Here is a 20,920-nt window from a genome sequence, read left to right as displayed (position 1 = left end):
CAACCAGAAGCAGCAGTGAGTGGGAATATGGAGGTGAGGACACCCACTAGGCCCCTTCCACTCAGCAGGTGTCCATGCCTGTCCCAGGCCTAAGCTTGGGGAAGATGAGCAATGTTAAACTGGATGGGCAACTAAATAACATTGGTTTTTATTTACCTATGTGTACTGGACTTCACAGGCATGCAGATACACACACACACACAAACACACACACACACATTGTTTAATAAGTAAAAAATTCACATGATGAAATTCTTGCCTCTACCCTGGTCACAGTCTACTCTGTTTCTCATAAATTTCTTATACATCTTTCCAGTGATTTATTACATATTTTTATTTTGTATTTTTGCCTCATCCTTTCATGGAAGATAGTATACTACGTAAACAGTCTCTCATTCTTCTTTTTTCACTGAAAAAGGAAACTTAAAAGTTTCCTTTTATTTTATTCTGATTTTTTAAATATTTGACAATGAGAATTTTTACTAATAGCTGGCAGAAGAGGCCATATTGAGAGCTTTGTTGCACAAGCAATTCTTTCTTTGTCTGCAGAATGAAACTCCTCTACTAAAGCATAGCTTGGAGAAATTATTTGAGGAAAAGAAAACAGGCTGGGCACAGTGGCTCACACCTATAATCCTAGCATTTTGGGAGGCTGAAGTGGGCGGATCACTTTTGAGCCCAGGAGTTCACAACCAGCCTGTGCAACATAGCAAAACCTCATCTCTACAAGAAAACACAAAAATTAGCCAGGCATTGTGGCGTGTGTCTGTAGTCCCAGCTATTTGGGAGGCTGAGGTGGGAGGATCACTTGAGCCAGGGAGGCCGAGGTTGCAGTGAGCTGAGATTGTGCCACTGCACTCCAATCTGGGTGACAGAGTGAGATCATGTCAATAGATAAATGAATAAAAGAAGGAAAGAAGAAATAAAAAAAGAAGAAAGAAAGAAAGAGAGAAAGAGAAAGAAAGAAGGAAAGAGAAAAAAAGAAAAAGGAAAGAAAGAGAAAGAAAGAAGAGAAAGAAAGAAAGGAAAAGAGAAAGAAAGAAAGAAATTATTTTCTTGGTGAATGTTCACTGAATGTGTATGAATGTACATGATTCTTCTAAGTAAACAGAATCCAAAGTGCAAATTTTAAAAATATCTGATGTTTTTCCCTTGCTCCCTCATTTTTATGTGTGCTCTTATTGTTCACAAGATGATTGAACTTAACAGGTTTAAGATTTATTCAATCTGTCCTTGAACAGATATTTTCTTTTCTATTTATCTATAAAACTTAAGAACCAAAGAACGATTTGAAAATTTCATTATTCATCTTCTAACGGCATAATGCTAACTACCTGGTTTGCCTAAATGTCCTGTCTGTCATTTAATAGATTATTATATGCTTTATTTATTTATTCATTTTTCTGGTGCATTTCCTTTCCCTGAGAAGTATGACTCCATGGATATTTGCTAACTTAGTTCCCTATGATCCCTAACTCATTTAAATGTATATTATACCTAAAGTATAGCCCTTTTTCATTTGAAAATTGCTCTTTTGCGGGGAAAAGAGGTTGAGCACAATGCTGCCCTGCTTCGTGGTAGAAATCCATTTATTTTTTTCCTTCATATAACAAAACATTCCATCTCTTAACACCACATTATTCCTAATATTTACTCCAAATTTTTATTATTTTATTATAATGCTTCCATGGCATCATGAGTTTTAAATTGGATTAATAATAATACCCCACATTTGTATCATCTTCAAAGGGCTCTTAGTTTCATTATCTCACATTAGTGTCACCACAATCCTATGTGATTGGCAGGATGATTATTACTTTCTGCATTTTACTAATGAGAGAATTAAAGCTCTTAGAAGGAAAATGGTTTGACACAGGTCATGGATGGAAGTGTTGGCAAAACTGGGACTAAAACCTAACCCATGACTTCTTATTTAGTACTCCTTCCTCTATACCTGACTCTTCTCAGAGTATTCCTATAAAACAGAATGGTTTTTAGTGACCTCTGAAAGATTTAGATGACAACATATAAAACATTTTGATAGCTGGAAGTGTAAATCCTGTAGCTAACACGTATTAAGGGCCTACTATGTGCTAAAAAATCTTCTAAGCATTTTATATGTACCATTTTATTTAAACATCATAAAAGTCCTATGAAATAGAAACTCTATTATTACCAGATTGTATATGAGAAAACTTAAATCACAGAAAAGTTACATAGCTTACCAAAGGGAAGACAGGGAGTTGAAGAGTTGGATTAAGGCCTTGGCAGTCTGACTCTAGGGCTTGGGCTATGAAGTGCAATTCTCATCCTCATCCCTTTTCTAACATTTGATGAAAAGGTGACTTCAGAGACACTGAAGTTTGATGAAAGTGCACAGGTTGTCAGGATCATCAGCCCCAGTGGTGTACTGATTGTGTGGCATCTCTTTCCAATTCTGCCTTCAGTAATTTCATGTGGCTAGCTTGAAAATGGCTACCGTGGGAGTATTCACACCCATGAAAAATAACATGCTACACATCAGAATTTATTTTTTTTCTGGTGAGTCTGTTGTTAAACATTTACCATCATACCACAGGTCAGACCTAAGATTACCTCTTACAAATCTCCTAAGAGCTGCAATTTCATGATCAAAATATCAGCTTAAGATTTTTTAGAACAATAATAATTTATGTGGTTGATTTTCTATATACTTAGTAACACACACCGCAGTAAACTGAGGATGTTTCTGTTGAGATGTCCGTACAATTATTAAAGTACCATTTCCCTTAAAACTATCAGTAAAACAGAGATTATGTAAAGGGAGTCAGGTCCAAGAAGCATTTAGTTGCTTTTAAACTTTAGAAACCTTTTGACTTCTGAAATGTTTTTTGATAGAAAATTCGATGCCGTGAGTATTCCAGAGAGGTATTGTTTGAAAGTTGGGCTGGACTGAAAGAAAAAAGTCAGCACAAAATAGAGCAGTGTAAAACACAAATTATTAATTGGTTTAAAACACACACACATACAGAGCCTTAATGATTGCAGAATTTCAGTTAAGAAAGCAATCAAAACAAAAATCTCCCTTTAAAGATGATTTTGGTGAGAAAAATAAAAAGTTTCTGAATTCTGACTCTTAGTGGAGATAATAGCACAATACCCTAATGAATATGACTGCTGGATTTTTTAAAAGACATTTTCAAATGCAAATGCCAATCCTTTATGAGTCTTGTGTTCAGAACTGTCTCTAGAGGCTATTGTTTTTCAAACTTACAAAGTTTTAATCCAGAAACATGTAGCCTAAAAAAATATGTTCGATTGTCCTTATTTGGATTGGGATATTGCCAAGCAAAGTAGCATTTTTGGCCTCATGCATAGCAGGGCAGGCAGCTGCCTGAGAGATATACTTTCAAGATCGGTATTGTGCTTACTAATACCTCCTAAAAACACAATTTATAACTTTCTTTGTTTAACATGAACCAATCTGTCTCGTAATTTCGATGATTAGCGCTTAGACTCTGGATTCAGAAAGAGTAGGTTGTTCAAAGTCTGGATTCTCTACTTAATACTCTTTCTTTAAGGAAGTTACTTTACATCCCTGGCTTTATCATCTACAAAATAAGAGTAAGGACAATGTTCACTTCGTAAAGTTGATATGAGAATTAAATGTGTAACAATGCCTAAGAGTAAAATTTAAATAACAAGATATTTCTATTTTAAATAAAATTCTTATTTATTACGTATGAGTAAAATGCAAATAACTCTGGGATACATAACACATGAAGCTATATGATTTACATATTCTAATGAAGGTATCAAATGCTTCCCTGAGAGCAGTTTTTAATCCTGAGAAAATGAAAACGGGTGCTGGTCACCAAGGAATGAAAGCATAAAATTATGGAAAAGAATGCCTTTCCCTTAATACAGAGTCACATTATCTCTGTAAAAACATCAGTTGACTTTTGCGTCTTGCTAAATCTAGGGATCCTTAATTTGGGATTAGATACTGCATTGATGTCAATCAGTACTTTGAGAAGTTAGTCTGGTAGAAAGAAATTGAGTGTCATTTAGGGTACATTAGAGGCTAAGATCCTTGAAATTACTGAGTAGAGGGACTTTCCAAGGAATCTTCACTCATTTAACAAATACCTGTTGAGTACCTGAAATGAATACCAGACACACTGGTAATCAGAATCAGGAGCAAAATTGTGCAGGCAGCTGGTGGCTAGAAATGGGTCTAGAATCGTGAAGCCAAACCTAGGCACAAGAACAAATGCTCAAACAAGAAACAGAGAGATTTAGAGAGAGACCCAAGCAACAGTGACAGATTACAAGGAGGAAACACCAAGTATCAACAGTAACTGATAACCAGAGGGAGTAACATGGGGTAAGAATGGGGTAAGAATTTATACAGAGTCAGACTTCCAAACCAGATATGTCTAGACTTCTAGACTTGCAGGCATTTTTGAGTATTAATGAGTTTGTTCTCTGGCAAAGCTCTCCCTGCCTATTCTTAAAGACATGGCTTCTAACAAGAGGACTAAAGGTAAAATATGTCTGGAATATGCTAGATATATGTGCATGGAAGCTCAGAAATATAGTGCCATTTAGAGATATGAATTATAACTCAAGGGTCTCAGAATTTTTAAATACCTTTACTTTGATGCTAACATTCAATAGTTGGAGCTCCTTTACTGTTTGAATATGTTCTCCATCCTAAAGTTCTTGAGAATGGTCAGTGAATGTTTACTTATTTCACCAGTCTGTCCTGGCTGTCACTTTCCTTTGCAGCCAGCTCTCTGGCTTCAGACTGATGAAATGTTCCTTTGCATTTTTTTCTTCTTACCTATTTTTTTCCTCAAGTCCAGCTGTGTATAGCCAGGATCCCAAGCATGAGTTCAATCCCTTCCTCCTGTTCTCCAAACTGAAGCTAAAATCAGCTATAATTGCTATAAGGCATTAGTGATAGATGCTTACTTTTTTCTTTTTTCTTTTTTTCTTTTCTTTTTTTTTTCGAGATGGAGTCTCATACTGTCGCCTAGGCTGGAGTGCAGTGGCACAATCTCGGCTCACTGCAAGCTCCGCCTCCCGGGTTCATGCCATTCTCCTGCCTCAGCCTCCCGCGTAGCTGGGACTACAGGTGCCTGCCACCACACCCAGCTAATTTTTTTTGTCTTTTTAGTAGAGATGGGGTTTCACCGTGTTAGCCAGGGTGGTCTCGATCTCCTGACCTCGTGATCTGCCCGCCTCGGCTCCCCAAAGTGCTGGGATTACAGGCGTGAGCCACCGCGCCCAGCCGATAGATGCTTTCAAAAATCTACAACTTAAGCCCTTTCATAGAGGTCCCTTATCAAGCATCTTGGTGCATCCTCTAATGCCTGATGCCCATGTCACAGAGACCTTCCACTACAGAAGTCCTTTTGACATGTCTTGCTGTCCTGAGTTCAGGACCTCAAGTTCTGTGACTAAAATAAAGATAGGGGGCAATCAAAATTAATGTCATTCATCTCTAAGGATCAACCCCTATGTTAAAAGACTGTGCAGTCTAAATTCACATTTAGAAAAAACATGACAGTTTTCTAAAGGACACAGAACCTGAGAGTGTTGCAGCTGTGCTCATGGTGAAGACAAGCTTGAGCATTACTTTCTGGAGATGTTTAGCCTCTTGGAATCCCATTGTCTCAGTCTTCTAAATGCCAAAGGAGAGCCCTTACTTTTTTTAGTGTAACTAAAAGACCTATTCAAAGTATTTTTTATAAAACAAAAGAATTAGTCTGCACTGAAGGTAAAATAAAGCCTATCTATGTAGACTAAACCAATTTTTTGACTTTTCAAATGTCAAAGTTTTTTCACTTTCAACTATTAAGGTTTAAAAAACGCTTGGAATTCCATATCAAAATGGGCTACCATGTTATCCTAGTAATTTAAATCAAGGGAGGGGATAAAATTGGAGGTGTGGAACAGGAGGGTAGTTAAGGACAGGCAGGTAGTTAAGGAAAACTTGAGTATTTAAGGCAAGGCATGGAGCTACCAAAGAGGAGACTAGAAAGAATAGACACCAAAGCAACAGGCATATATGACAAATATGAATTGCCCAATTAGCAGAAAGCAGGGTTACTGAAAAGGGTAAATCAAATGCCACAGGGTGAACCACTGGATGAGTTGGGAGATTCCTAATGCCCTGAAGTAGAGTTTCAGCAAAGAGAAAAAGCTACCAGCCAGAAGATGATACTATGAGGAATTAATGTGGAATGGCTTCGTGAAGAAATTAGTATAGATTATTTTTCCAGAATTTGCTAGAGTACAAAAAACAGAGATAGACCAATCTACTGATTTGGACATATACTTGAGGAATCCTTTTTGTATGTTTTTGTTCACATTGTTTTTAGGATGAAAGGTTGGTATCTGTAGCCCAGAAATGAAAAGTTTAAAAAACGTATTTAGCATGACAAGAAAAAAAATGCTTCCTAGAAAGATTAGGTCAAGAAGTCATCCTTGGGAAGTTATCTAGGAAGAGAGAAATAGCCAAACATTGGTTGAAAATGTTGATGTGGCCAGGTGCGGTGGCTCATGCATGTAATCCCAGCACTTTGGGAGGCCGAGGCGGGTGGATCATGAGGTCAGCAGATCACAAGGTCAGGAGTTCAAGACCAGCCTGGCCAATATGGTGAAACTCCCTCTCTACTAAAAATACAAAAATTAGCTAGGTGCGCTAGTGCACACCTGTAGTCCCAGCTACTTGGGAGAGTGAGGCAGGAGAATCGCTTGAACTCAGGAGGCAGAGGTTGCAGTGAGCTGAGACCATGCCACTGCACTCCAGCCTGGGTGACAGAGCAAGACTCTGTCTCAAAAAAAAGAAAAGGAAGAAAGAAAAGAAAAAGTGTAGATGAACTTGGAGCTAACTAGTGCACAGCCAAGGGTCTTCAAGTAAGCAAAACATGAGTAGCATTGTAAAATCCGAAAGACTCACTGGTATTTCATTTTAAACTCAGCTGCTTAGCATGGGTAAATGCGCTGCAAGAGTTATGGCTAACGTATGAATAATGAGCTGCTAAACTTGGGGAATGATGTGGAGGGCAAACTCTTTATGTTTAATCACTACAACCTGCACATCATGATGGCACTCACTCATGTGTGCTCCTTTGGCATTTAGAGTCAGAATAAGAGAGAGGAAAAAGAGAAATAGATTGGGCTAATGAACGGCTTTTATTAATATTTCAATTGTAAGTGACAGGAAACCCAACCAAGCCAGTTTAAACAAATGATTAACTTATTGGCTTTCATGGCCAAAATATTGATGGCTAGTGGTGACTATAAACATAGGTTGATCTAGGGCACAAATGATGTCAGCAGGTCCACCTCTGTTTTGCTTGCTCTGGAATGGCTCTTTTGATGTTTTATCTGGTAGCAAGATGGTGACAGTATTTCCAAGCTTCACATCCTCACACCATCAAATCCAACAGGAATGAGAAAAGTTTTCTTTCCCATAGGATCCGATAAGCATATCCTTATGTTTCATTGGCTCTAGTTAGGTAACATATTTATCCCTCAACCAGTCATTGTGTCCAGGGGAGTTGAATATACAAGGTCGGTCGTCAAGCATCCCATGAGAAAGATAGGTGGTCAACTCTATTTAAGTCATACGCTTAAGCACTGAGAATGGAGGAAAGTGCTTTCTCAAACCACAACTGTGTTGTCTCTGCAGTGAAAACTAAAATGTTTCCGTTAGTGTCACAAGCAGGGGACCTGGATTGGGGTTTGTGTGGGATGTGGTGGAAAGCCCTTGATTGGCAGTTCAGCAACTCCTTTCTTGGCTTTGCTCCTACTAATGATTAGTCTCTAATCATTGTTTTTTTCACGTGGAAGATAAAATCTCCAGTCCCTTTTTGTTCTGGAATTGTGTGATTTTATCCATGGTTCCAAAGTCCCCCTGTAAAGACCTGCTCATGACTCAATTACCCTGACTACCAGGAGGGTGACAGGAGGAAACTGCTTATCATTTGCTTAGCATTTATAAATATGGGCTCTTGTATTCTTCAAATTATTTCCATTTGGAAAAGTCCCTGAGGAAATCAATTTGAGGAAAATGTGCTAAGACGTTGCTGGAGCTCAGTGAATCATTAAAAATCAAGTAATGATTTTTCTGAATTCCATTTTTGTGGTGTGAGTTGTGGGGAGGGGTGGCTGTTTGGAGTGTTGTGTTTGTAGGCTGTTCTCACCCTGTAGGTGGAGTGTGAAAATCACTTAGAAAAAGTTGCAATACTTTTTGGTTGGTTTTCCTATTTTCTGTCCATCTGTGGTGTATTACTTTCTACAAACTTTCAAAAACAGCCTCACTCCTGAAAAGGGGGAAAAAAACCTGACCAGATCTTTTGAGAAATGACTAACAAAAAAGCTCTATGTGTTGAATAAGATCTGATTATTAGTGAAGTTTTGATTCGTGTAATATAAATGAATATTTGCTGCATTTTAAAAAGATGTTTCAAATATTATTCTTTTCTAATAATAATAATAATGATAATGAAAATCATTTGACAGTTACATCCAAGGCAACATATTATTCAATTTGCATATATGATTCCATATAATTCTCAAAAATGCCTATAAATTAGATACTTATATTCTTTCTACTATAAAGTTAAAAAACTTAAGGCATAAAGAAAGTAATTGACTTGCTTAGGATTATATAATTATTAAGCATCAGAGACAAGTTCAAACTTAAATGGAATATATCAAACATCTATTTTTCTCTTTTTTCCTAGCCAACAGAGCCCATTTTTTTCCTAATTATTTACTCCCTTTTTTAAGGCCAAGTGATTCAGGGGACACCAACATCAGCCCCAGGCTCAGGATGGATGACTCCTAATTGATATTAACCAGTTATTGTTCTCCAGTTCACTAATCAGTGAGTTTAGGCTTGGACATGTGATATGATTCTGGCCAATGAGAATTGCATAAATGGCAGAATGAAGGGGGTGTTGGCAGAAGGTTTCCTCTTCATAGGAAGGGTGTCATGCTTCTCGATGGTGTATCTACATCTGATACTTACAGTGAATACAGCCATCTTGCTTCAAACAGAAAGCTAAACCTAATACTAAAGTTGTTCATGTAGAAAGACAAAGGAAACCTTAGTCCTTGGTGATATCGTTGACTTCCTGATTTTAAAAAATCCCTTACTGGGGTCAACTTACTTTTAACTGTTTTTTAAGGAAATCAATCAATTTCTACATTATTTGAGCCACTTTCATTTAGGTTTGATGTCACTTGTCATTGACAGCATTCTTACAGCCAGGTAGGTTGGACTTGCTCCAAATTCGTGTTCTTCATCTCTAATCCTTCCCAGGAGTCACTTTACCCTAACAATAAATCCTAATGCAAATGTTTGATTTCTAAGTTAACCACTAATAATTCATAATCTAGTTTCCCATGAAATGAGGTAATAGGTTAAGTTTCCAAGGTAACCCTCAAAACACTGATCCCGTCATAAAGTCGAACAACATAGGTGTTTCTTGAGCAAGTATCAAGTACTAGAAATGAGGGACTTACATTTTTCTACATACAAAGATGTTTGTACATTCTTTACTATATTTATATAGCCTACTTCCCAATATATTTTTCTTCTGTCTACTCTCCATCTCTTTTATCTCATTTCCATCCCTATCAGTCTAGCTGGAGTCACCATTATCTGTGAGGCTGTCTCAGGCCTATCTGTGTAGACACACATTAGTCAGTTCCACACAGGGACCTTGCCGTCCTGCAGGCTCCACCCAGGAGTAGGGGCTGGGGTTAGGGTGGGGCATTCAGCTGGCTTCTGCTGCAGGATCCTGGAAACTTATCTGGGGCATGCTCCCACCCTCCTCACAGTTTGTCTTGGATTAGAGGTCAGGCAGGATCCAGTGTTCCTTCTCAAGATCTCTCCTGCCTTCCTTTCTGACTACTCTTCGTTAATATGGGGTATCTTTGGACAATCACAGGAATGGAAACTTTACTCTGACTTATCACATATTCTTCTATTATCTTTTCCTGGGTCTCTCTTCCTTCCATGGGACATGGATTTTTCCCTCCTTCAGGTAGGTTATTGTGTGTCATTTACAACTTGAGTCAGTGAGTGAATTCATGGCTGACCGTATATACAAAGAGTTACAGGATCACAGAAAATACTTTTTAAATTGTTTTTTTAAACATTTTTACCCATGAAAAATATCTTTTTCTACATTAAACAGGATGTGACTAAAAACACTGACATATACAACATATGCATCAAAATAAGCAAATAAAAATGACTTTATTCTTCATCTGGGCTAATACCTAACTAGTGCAAATACCTGAATATTTTAAAAATCCCTAAAACCAGAGACCCTATGCCTATGTTTTTTATACTTTTATTCATTTATTCAACAAATATTTGTGAAGGACACACTATATACACTGATACTTATTTCGCTATTCTGTTTGGCTACCGTTACCTCCCAGTTGTCATCATCCCTACTATTTTGGCCTCATGGGTGTAGAAAGAAATATATTCCTTATCTCCCCTTACACTCTTGTCTTCCAAATATACCCCTGCTCTACTGAGGACACATTCTCCACCCATGGTCTGTTGAAAATTGACTTTTTTAGTTCGCAGTCAAGTAACATACAGATAATTCCCATTTGTAACATCATTATAAAAGATTCATTAATTAAAATACTTTCATGAGGACTCTTCTGACTGTTCCTCCCGATATAATTCACCAACATGCCTCATCACTGACGGTGAAATAATGTGCATAAGGAAATAAGCAGTGCCATTCAGTACATGTCATAGAAAATAAGTAAATCGTATTTTCTTGGTATAGAGCTTCCATTAATTGGCAAGCTGTGAATGAAGGAGAACAGTGTTCTCAAACCTTAGTAGTCATTGAAATCACCTGAAGGGCTTGTTAAACCAGGGTGCTGGGCCTCACTCCCAGACTTTCTGATTCAATAGGTCTTACAGCATGGGAACTTTCATTTCTAACAAGTTCCCAGGTGATGCTAATTCTTCTGGTCTAGTGACAACAATTTGAAACTACTCTTCTAGATGATGTCACAATGAGACCATACACACACAAAAAAAGAGAAACAGACCATTAGAAATTTGGTGGTTAGAAATTTAAGGTCTTATCAAGACTATGCCCCAAGTGTTGTTCCAAGTTGTAAATGAGATAACTTTGTGCTAAAATGCCCCAATTCCAACCTTTTTTTGTACTGATAAAGGAACTAAGTCTCACGCGGATGAAATATTTCTTCCAAAACTACACAGCCAATAGGTGATGAAGCCAGGAGTTTGACTCCAGAGGCAGTCTTTCTAACTACACAGGATGCTTATTAATCAAAATTTGTTAATCAGTGGAGCATTAGGCTCTATGCCTAATGGAATATTTTCAAAAATGTTTTTGAGCCAAGAGGATTTCCTGGTGGGAAGCCAAGAGTCATCAGCAAGGCTTTGGGCAGTTTTCTGCCTCACCCATTAATCCCAATTCCATCCCCAAATGACTCCAAAAATACAATCTTGATCCCAGCTCTCCAAGCAATTTGACTCTTTCTCAGGCCCTTCCCCTCAACATTCTTTGGGTCCTTTCTGCCTCTCCTGGGGGAAAGGACCTCCACTGCCTCCACCTTTGCTTCCTAGATTGGGTATGGAGGAGGCACCAAGCACTCCGTAGGTCTTACCTTGGAGAAAGCCACATCTAACTTCAACATTATCCTTACTTGACCTCATTTACGCCAAGATTTGCCTTTTGGGAATTGAGCTAAGGTCGGCATAACTGACTTCTCCACCCAAAAGTTCAGTCTTCATAGTCACTCATATACAATGGTCATCTTCTCACAGTTAAAAAAAAAAGTTGGGTCGAGGAGAGGCTAACAATACCAGAGGAACATTGAACAAATCTATCAGGAAACTTTTTTCTTAAAAAAACGCTATTGAGATAAATTGGTAAGCTTGCCATTTTAAATCCCTTTTGGAACAAAACAGGGAATAAATAAACATGCTTCAGTGGTGGCCTGAAAGAAATAATTCAAATGTATTTAGCGCTTAGTAAGTAGGTTACTGACAAGTAGATATGGCATTTCAAATGTATTACCTATTTCCATCCTGACATTTAATTTATTGTACTTCAAAGTGTCCTGAAATTTTGTCATCCAGATATATTTCTCTATGAGAAAACAATTCAACATACTAGCACTGGAAATTAAATTCAAGCTTCCTCCAACTAAAGATTTCCTGACAGATCAAGACAGATCAAACTCCTTTAAGACTTTTTGAGATCAATTCTTTTTAACCATAAGTTTCAAGGCAGAGAGGAGATAGAGAAAATGATTACTGGCATTAGCATTGACCGAATGTGAAGGCAGTCTGGGTACTCAGTATGAAAAAAATGCGTTTAAAGTGGAGGATAACTTATCAATCAGTAACTCAGACCCTGAAACCAGACATACATGACCAAAAAATGTGACACGGACACTCCTGGTTGAATGACTTTGCACAAATCACTCAAGACATCTGTGCCTCAGTCTATTTATCAGTAAAATAGAAGTAGCAATAATAATTAGATCTTTCTAATGGTGGTATTATGAGGATTAAATAAGCTAAAGCTTGGTTTCTTGCCTGGTTCTTAGTAAGAAAGCAATAAAGCAGCTGGCATTATCATCTATATCGATCCTCAAACAGTTCTGAAGCCTGAGTGACGGATTGGTGTTACCTTTAGAGTTTTGGTTTGTTTTCTGTTTTTTGGGGCGGGGTTGGGGGGTAAGGGTGAAGAAGGGTACAAGCAGCTCAGAACGCAGACATAGGTTAATCAAAGAAATAATACTAATGGCCTTTCTTAGGAGGAAACCACTTACTCCAACAAGAGTATTCCTACTATGGAAAGATGAACCACCCTTAATTCCTCCAGCTGTCCTGGAAGATATTCGCAACATATGAGTTCAGTACCACCTTTAGCCCCAGGCCAGTGAAGCTGCTTCCCAGGGCACGATTCCCCACTTCAGGGGGCCTGACAAGGGCTCTCTTTGGTGTTCCTCTCCCCATGGTGTGCCCCGCAAGACCAAGAAGAACCTGAAGCTCATGGCCCTCTTCCCCCTCCAGATACTGTAGGACCCTGGAATTCCCTGCTCTTCCCAGTATGTTCCTTTACCTTATTTTGGGCAGAAGACCCCAGCATTCTCTACCCAAAGGTCCCCAAGCCTGTCTCCTCCATCTTACTGGGCTTTCTTATTAGGTCTTTCCTCTCAAGGGACCCAGGGCGCTATTGGTGTTTGTACCCTCTCAAACCAAGGAGTGGCCAAGAAGCAGCTCCTTTCAAAGCTAGGTAGGTTGATGGAGACTGTACTTGGGGGCTGAGGTTTCCACCTGTGGTGCAGAGTGGAGCTGCAGGTTGCTGGCCCAGCGCTGTCACACAAGGAGCTGAGAACTTTCAGTTCACCCAACTTGTCTGTCTTTTATGAAACTTATTAAAAGGTAGAAGGATAGAACATGTAGCAGTTTAGTCACCTGATACATAACTTTAAAATACTTAGTTAAATGGTATTTGGATGAAATATGCTCCCACCCTGAGCCCATGAAATGTTAGGGGAAAGAACTGAATGAGTTCGTTGCTGCGTGAAACATGTCCTTTATAAGAATAGTAAAGCAGGAAAGGAACATTTCAAACTTGAGAAACCAGTATCTCCTAACCGCACCTAGCACTTGAATTTTAGCACTTAGAAGGTATAATTGCGGGTACCAATTGCCCAGAAATAACCACATCAGTACATGAATGTAATCATTTTCCAAGAGTCCACTGTGGACAGAAATATTTTCACTGACATATGATTGTAAGAGTCAAAATCCCATGACCTCTCCTTCCGTGGCCGCCTCCTTCTTTACTTCCCTTCCCTGCAAACTTTTTAGTTCAAAATATAAGCCCTTTGGGAGTTATGTAATCTGATTTCAAGAGAAAATTATGATTATAAATAGCTCCGAAGGATTAGTTGAGTCACAGATTGGATGCAGGGTCAGTTTTCACAGTTCACCGGCTGCCATCTGCACCCAGGTCGTGTTTAGAAACCCTTGACTTTATGCTTTATTGACTCCACTGGGACAAAAACTAAAGTCGTATCAAACACCAGTGGGAGCATTTTTCAGAGGTAAACAGTGGTAACATTTTACACATATATTCCTTATCGTTTCTTTTTCTGTATAGCACATTTTAAGAATTGCTTTTTTCTTTTCTTTTTTTTTTTTTTTGACAGTCTTGCTCTTGTGGCCCAGGCTGGAGTGCAGTGGTGTGATCTTGGCTCACTGTAACCTCTGGTTCTGGGTTCAAGTGATTCTCCTGTCTCAGCCTCCCCAGTAGCTGAGATTGCAAGCATGCACCACCACACCCAGCTAAATTTTTGTATCTGTAGTAGAGAAAAGGTTTCACCATGTTGGCCAGGCTGGTCTTGACACATTTTAAGAATTCCTAAGGAAAATATACCAGTCATCATTTTTCACGTTGTATGTTTCTTAAAAACAAAGTCTTCATTTTTAAAAAGCATTTACAATGTAAATGATTATGCACACTCTGCCCTTTAACATTAGAATAAAGAGCAATGAAGCTATTAGATGTTTGTAAAACAAAATTAACTATGATAGTTGAGATCCTATTTTATCATCCTCCTTGCACAAATTTCTTTCAAAAATGAAATGAGGACAAAATATATGTTTTACATGTGGCATAATCTTATACAAGTATTCAGATATTTTCATGTCTTAGATAAATGTATAGGAAAATTCTTTATAATAATTCTCTGCCCGTGAAAAAGTACAGGATGACAATGACTAGTCCATATTACATTATAGTTTTTGTTCCTGCACTGTCTAGCATGGTCAGATGAAACTTGAGGAGCTGCTCATGTTGCTCAGACGGAAGAAGACACGGAGTACAAGGCGGGTACGAGGGAAAGGGAAAATGAATAAGTAAGAAGAGGTAAATGGAGGGGAGTAGGGAGAAATATGTCTTTAGGTTTATTAGTTTATTTTCAAAATTTATTCAAATTTAGGTTTGATCTACCTGTTTTTCAACTTTCTTCTCTCCAAACTGGAATAACCATCTTAATGAACCTGTGAACACTTACTTATGTCTTCATTAGAAGTTTCTTACTCTTATCTATGTGATAAATGAGCATAAAAGAGCTAATATTTGACAGAAATACTGAGTTTCTTGGCTAAAGGCATATAAACAATGCATACTTTTTTTTAAGTTTTCTTTCCTGTGACTTTAACATGCTATCAAAAATGTTTAGTTTTTTTTTTCTACACCAAATATATGTGTTTCCCCACAATTTGTTTCAATAATATGCAACATGATTATTCAGGAACAACTTAATCTAAAGGCAATGAAGGAGATGATTGGCAGCAGTGAATTGCTCCCAAGATGTTGTTGCTGCATAAGCAGCAATAAATTTGATTATATCAATCAAATTGCACAGGAGTATACATTAAAACTTCTACCATTTCCATCCTTACTCCACTCATGAAGGTAATCAGTTACAATTAGTCTAATGTAAATATTTCTAGACACTTTATAGCCATTCAGTGGATATATATTGACCCCCTGCTCTGTGTCACACATGATTGTAGAAGCTGATGATACAGCAGTGTACAACAGAAGGCCAACTCTTTGCTCTCCAGGTCTTTGCAGCCCAGGCTGCTAGACTGTAAGCATAAAATGAACAAACCAACCAGTGGACATATGGTATGGCATCTAGTAGTGGTCAGTGCTAAGAAGATTATAACAGGGTAAGGCTGGGCATGGTGGCTCACACCTGTATACAATCCCAGCATTTTGGGAGGCTGAGGCAGGCAGATAACTTGAGGTCAAGAGTTTGAGACCAGCCTGGCCAACATGGCGAAACCCAACCCTGTCTCTACTAAAAATACAAAAAATTAGCTGGATGTGGTGGCGTGCCTGTAATCCCAGCAACTTGGGAGGCTGAGGCAGGAGAATCGCTTGAACATGGGAGGCAGAGGCTGCAGTGAGCCAAGATCATGCCACTGCACTACAGCCTGAGCGACGGAACAAGACTCTGTCAAAAAAAAAAAAAAAAAGAAAAAAGAAAAAGACTATAGTAGAATAAAAAGACAAAATAAAAATGAAAAATGCTTACTATTGGGGGCAGGCACAGGGATGCCCTCTCTACCTAAATGCAGTAAGGAAATGATTCACACAAATATCTGAGTACAAGATTCTAAGTAGAGTGAATAGCAAGTACACAGGCCCTGAGGCAAAAGCAAGCTTGGCAGCTTTGCATCCAGCAAGGCTAGTGTCACTGGAGCAAAATGAATAAAGGGGAACTGGTTAAAAGGTGAGGTTGGAGACTTAGCTTGAGATGACTTATGTGGAGTTTTATGAATAAGGCATTGTGGTCTGACTTAAACTTTAAAAGAGGCATTCTGGCTGTAGAGGGAAGAAGAGACTGACAGGGGTCAGGAGCAAGAGGGGGAGGCCAGTTAGCAGGCTGCACAGGAGGCCAGGCAAGAGATGATGGCAGCTTGGCCTCTGGCTCATTCGTTACAGGTGGGAATACAAAATGGTATAGCAAGAAAGTTTAGCAGTTTTTGCAAAACTAAACACTTATGATACCATCCAGCCACTGTGTTCCTTGGCATTTACTCAAATGAGTTGAAAAAAGCTGTACCTGTTTATAGGAGCTTTATTCATAATTGTCAAACCTTGGAGCAATCAAGATGTCCTTCAATAGTAGAATGCATAGACTAACTATCTATGCACACAATAGAATATTATTTAGCAATATAAAGAAATTAGCTATCAAGCCATGAAAAGACATGGAGAAAATGCATATTACCAAGTGGAATAAGCCAATATTAAAAAGTCTAGCCTTTTACTATATGATACTAAGTATTTGATGGTCTGGAAAAGGCCAAACTAAGGAGACAGCAAAAAGATAGTGGTTGCCAGGGACCAGAGGTGAGGGAAGGAAGGAAGGTTGAATAGATGAAGTATAGGGATTTTTTTTAGGGCAGTGGAACTACCCTGTATGATACTGTAATGGTAGACATATGTCATTATAGATTTATCAAAACCCATAGAATGTACAACAGAAAGTGTGAGTCCTCATAGAAACTATGGATGTTAATTAATAATTATGTATTAACATTGGCTCATCAACTGAAATAACTGTACCACAATAATACCAGATGTCAGTAATATGGGAACTGTGAAGGTAGGGGTGGAGATGAGATGAATGGGAATTCTCTGTACTATACACTCGATTTTTCTGTAAGCCTAAAAAATAAAGTCTAAATGAAGAAGGTGCCTGAGATTGTGGCTTTCAGGCAGGGATAGCATAGTACAGAGTTCTCTAGGTAATCATGCTTATTCAAAAAGGAAAAATTAAAAACTTCTTGAGGAGAATAAAAAGGTCAAGTTATGTTGGCTGGCTTTGGAGGCTTCCCCCATTTCACACACTGGAGTAGCAGAGATGCATGCATAGGCAGATGAAGATCTCAAAGGCCATTGTTGTAACTGGGCTGTAGAGCAGAGAAAAATCTGTGAGAAACAGACCTGCAGCTACTATTTCTGTCAGCTGAAGAGAAAGTTAAGTCAGTTCTTGCACACAGAGACATACAACTGAACTCATACCCAGATTCACTTCTTTTCTGCTGTACACATTCTCCTGGTCCTTCTCTTCAACCTTCTGATTTGGAAAGAAGTTCTCTCATACAAGAATGAACAATTTTCAAAAAGAAACCAACATGGAATCCATATAAAAAAATACCACAAGAACAAAGGTGGAAAAGATAGGGAAAAACACATGACAAAGAACCCATGCCAGAGGAATGTACAAATCTGTGAGCTCATCCTATGAACTCAAGAACTTAATGAAATCATCAATTCTGTAGAAAAAATAATACAATTAAAACAAAGAAAAAGGTTTCAAGAGGTAAATAATATGATAATACAAGGAGGTGAAACATGGGTACACATAACTCAGTCAGCAAATGGAGGAGGAAAATGAGGCTACCCTGTAGAGACAGCCAAGCCATAAGCCACAAAACTTAAAAGAGACATAACTGAAAACATGGTAGAGTGTTTGACAAATAAAATACTTTTAAAAAAAAAGAAAAAGGTAAACAAAACAGGATAAGATCAAGACATTAATTTTTCAAAAAAAGTTTAGTGGAAAAATGATAGATATGGAAACTAGATAAAAGAGATCTCTGATAGGCATAATCCATTTCCCTGAAGAAGAGAACCAAACGAATGGAACAGAAAAAAAATGTATAGTCTGAGAAAACATTAATAATATACCATTAAGGCCGGGCATGGTGGCTCACTCCTGTAATCCCAGCACTTTGGGAGGCCAAGGCGGGCGGATCACCTGAGGTCGGGAGTTCGAGACCAGCCTGACCAACATGGAGAAACCCCGTCTCTACTAAAAATACAAAATTAGCCAGGCGTGGTGGCACGTGCCTGTAATCCCAGCTACTCAGGAGGCTGAGGCAGGAGAATCGCTTGAACCTGGGAGGCAGAGGTTGTGGTGAGCCGAGATCGCACCATTGCACTCCAGCCTGGGCAACAAGAGCGAAACTCCATCTCAGAAATAATAATAATAAGTAAATAAAATAATATAACATTAAGACTTTGAGCCATATGTTTACAGGACAAAATGATACCCAACTCAATACCAATTACGGTCTTTGAAAGTAGTGAACTTCCAAAATAAAAGACCATTTTTGCAATTGTGCTCAGTTAACTAAACTAACTAAACTCAAAACACCATTCTTACAACTTTTTCTATTCCTCCCACAGCATGCACATTGGTCTTTTAGATACATAAATCATATCGCATCCTGCTTAAAATAATTCAATGACCTGCCATTGCAAATATGACAGAATCCTTCCAAGGCCTGATATTAGCTTACTTATACCTATGTTTGCCTCCCAACTTGGGTCACTCTCTCTCTCAGTCAGTATACTCCAGCCACATTTGGCCTCCTTCCTGTTCCTCAAACATGCCAATACTGATCATGCCTCGGGCCTTTGTACTTGCCGTTCTTTCTATCTGGAATAGATAGAACAGACTTCCCCCAGACTTTCCTATAACTAATACTTCCTCATTGTTCGGGTCTTAACTATCTGATCATTTTATCTAACATAGTGTTTCCTCTCATAATTAACCTTATATCATAATTCTTATTTTATTTTTAGTCTTTCTTTTAAAATATAAGTTCTACCTGATAAGGGATCATTCTCATTTTTTCAATTTTTAATCACTTCATTTAGTTTGACAATAATTCCGTAATGTTTAAACAGTATGGTGTGTAGATTTATAATTGCTAAAAAGGCATTTTATTTCATTGCAAATAGGATTTTTACATGAGAAATAGGACTGGTATGTTCTATTAAATGAATATTAATAGAGAACTGAGTCTTTATATTCTATTTTATTTATAACCTACACTGGTAGTTATCACGCAGCATTCATAAATGATGGAAAGATGATTTCTTATCCAAACCAACAGCTACACAACACACACACACACACACACACACACACACACACACACACGAGAGAGAGACAGAGAGAGGGAGGAGAGGAGAGAGGAGAGAGAGAGCAAGATATGTATTTTAAGGAATGGGCTCATGTGATTATTGGTGCTGGCAAGTCTGAAATTTGCAAAGCAAACTGGCAGGCTGGAAACCCTGGCAGGAGTCATTGTTGCAGTCTTGATTTCAAAGGCGTTCTGGAAGCTGAATTCCTTTCTCTTTGGGGGACCTTAATCTTTTTTCTTAAGGTTTTCAACTGATTAGATGAGGCTTACCCATAATTTAGAGGGTAATCTGCTTTATTCAAAGTCTACTGATTTAAATGTTAATCACATCTAAAAAATACTTTCACAGCGACATTTAAATTGGTGTTTGACCAAACGACTGGCCACCATAACCTACCTATGGTGACACATAAAATTAAACCTCACGGAGGTAGTTGTTGCCTTTTCAAGATTCCCTTTTCAAGTTACACAATAGCATATTCCATGCTCTTCCCTTAACACACTGTCGTCCTTTATTTGTGTGTCCCTAATTAATCCGTATGATTATTTCTCCCTAAAATTATATGCACTTTCTTCTCAGTAGATGACCTCATGCATCACGACTAAGGATTTCCAGCCTCCTAAGTACCACTCTACTATGTGGAATATCACTTCCATATGCTGGTTTTGTCATGTTTGGTGAGCTCTCTTGGATCATTTATGAGTATAGGACATATAGCCTTAAAGCCATCAACATGAAATTTACTGTGAAGGAATTGGCACCATCAGCCAGGTTTCTGTCATTCTAAGGAGATTAGCTGACAAAACTAGGCTGCAGTGGAATGCTTGGAGCATGGTGACATCACAAGATTACACCACAATGATTCCTATTCCACTTGTTCTACCTACCCTGTATCTGATCACTGCATAAGAGATAGTAGAAATGGCATTATCTTTAAAGTAGTGATATTTTCAAGCCATGAAGTTTAGTGACTTGCTGAAATGGGCTAGGGAATCTAATTTCAAATGGGCAAAAAGATAAACAAACTATTTTGCTTTAATTTTCTAGTTCGGTGTTTTAGGGGTAAATCAAAACCATCCAAATGTCAGATCAGAAAGAAAGTTAAAAATCATATAGAGTAAGTATTAATCAGTATTAACATTCAACTCTAAATATTTTTTATCGTTATATGTATACACGTATCTTTGTGACTCCAGAACTTATGTTTATTTTTTATAAGGTATTTCATAAATACATTCATGCTTATTTAATACCATGGAAAATAAATATTGGCAAATGACTTTTCTGCAGGTTTATAGGAAACAGCAGCATATGTGAGAGGTCATTTAAAGGAACATGAAGAGTTCCTCTCCTGCATATTACCTTTTGAGCCTCTC

At 38.1% G+C, this 20,920-nt stretch overlaps 1 protein-coding gene across 37 annotated transcripts in view; it reads left to right on the top strand.

The window, feature by feature from the left end:
• Window positions 1-20,920, top strand: part of PDE1A (phosphodiesterase 1A) — a 391,847-nt gene that overhangs the window by 268,027 nt on the left and 102,900 nt on the right. For 5 of the 37 annotated variants that reach the window (XR_010149668.1, XR_010149666.1, XR_010149665.1 and 2 more), the window contains exon 1: window positions 20,417-20,661. The exons of 26 other annotated variants lie outside the window; for them this stretch is intronic. Coding sequence is in view for 5 of the 11 variants with exons in the window: in XM_016949339.3 (XP_016804828.1) it covers window positions 20,549-20,661 (113 nt within the window). In the remaining 6 variants the exon portion in view is untranslated. 37 annotated transcript variants of the gene reach the window in all.

The sequence above is a fragment of the Pan troglodytes genome, chromosome 13, assembly GCF_028858775.2.
Source record: "Pan troglodytes isolate AG18354 chromosome 13, NHGRI_mPanTro3-v2.0_pri, whole genome shotgun sequence".
Classification (NCBI taxonomy): Eukaryota; Metazoa; Chordata; class Mammalia; order Primates; family Hominidae; genus Pan; species Pan troglodytes.
The sequence above is the reverse complement of the archived record's forward strand: the minus strand, read 5'-3'. Positions and strand labels throughout refer to the sequence as shown.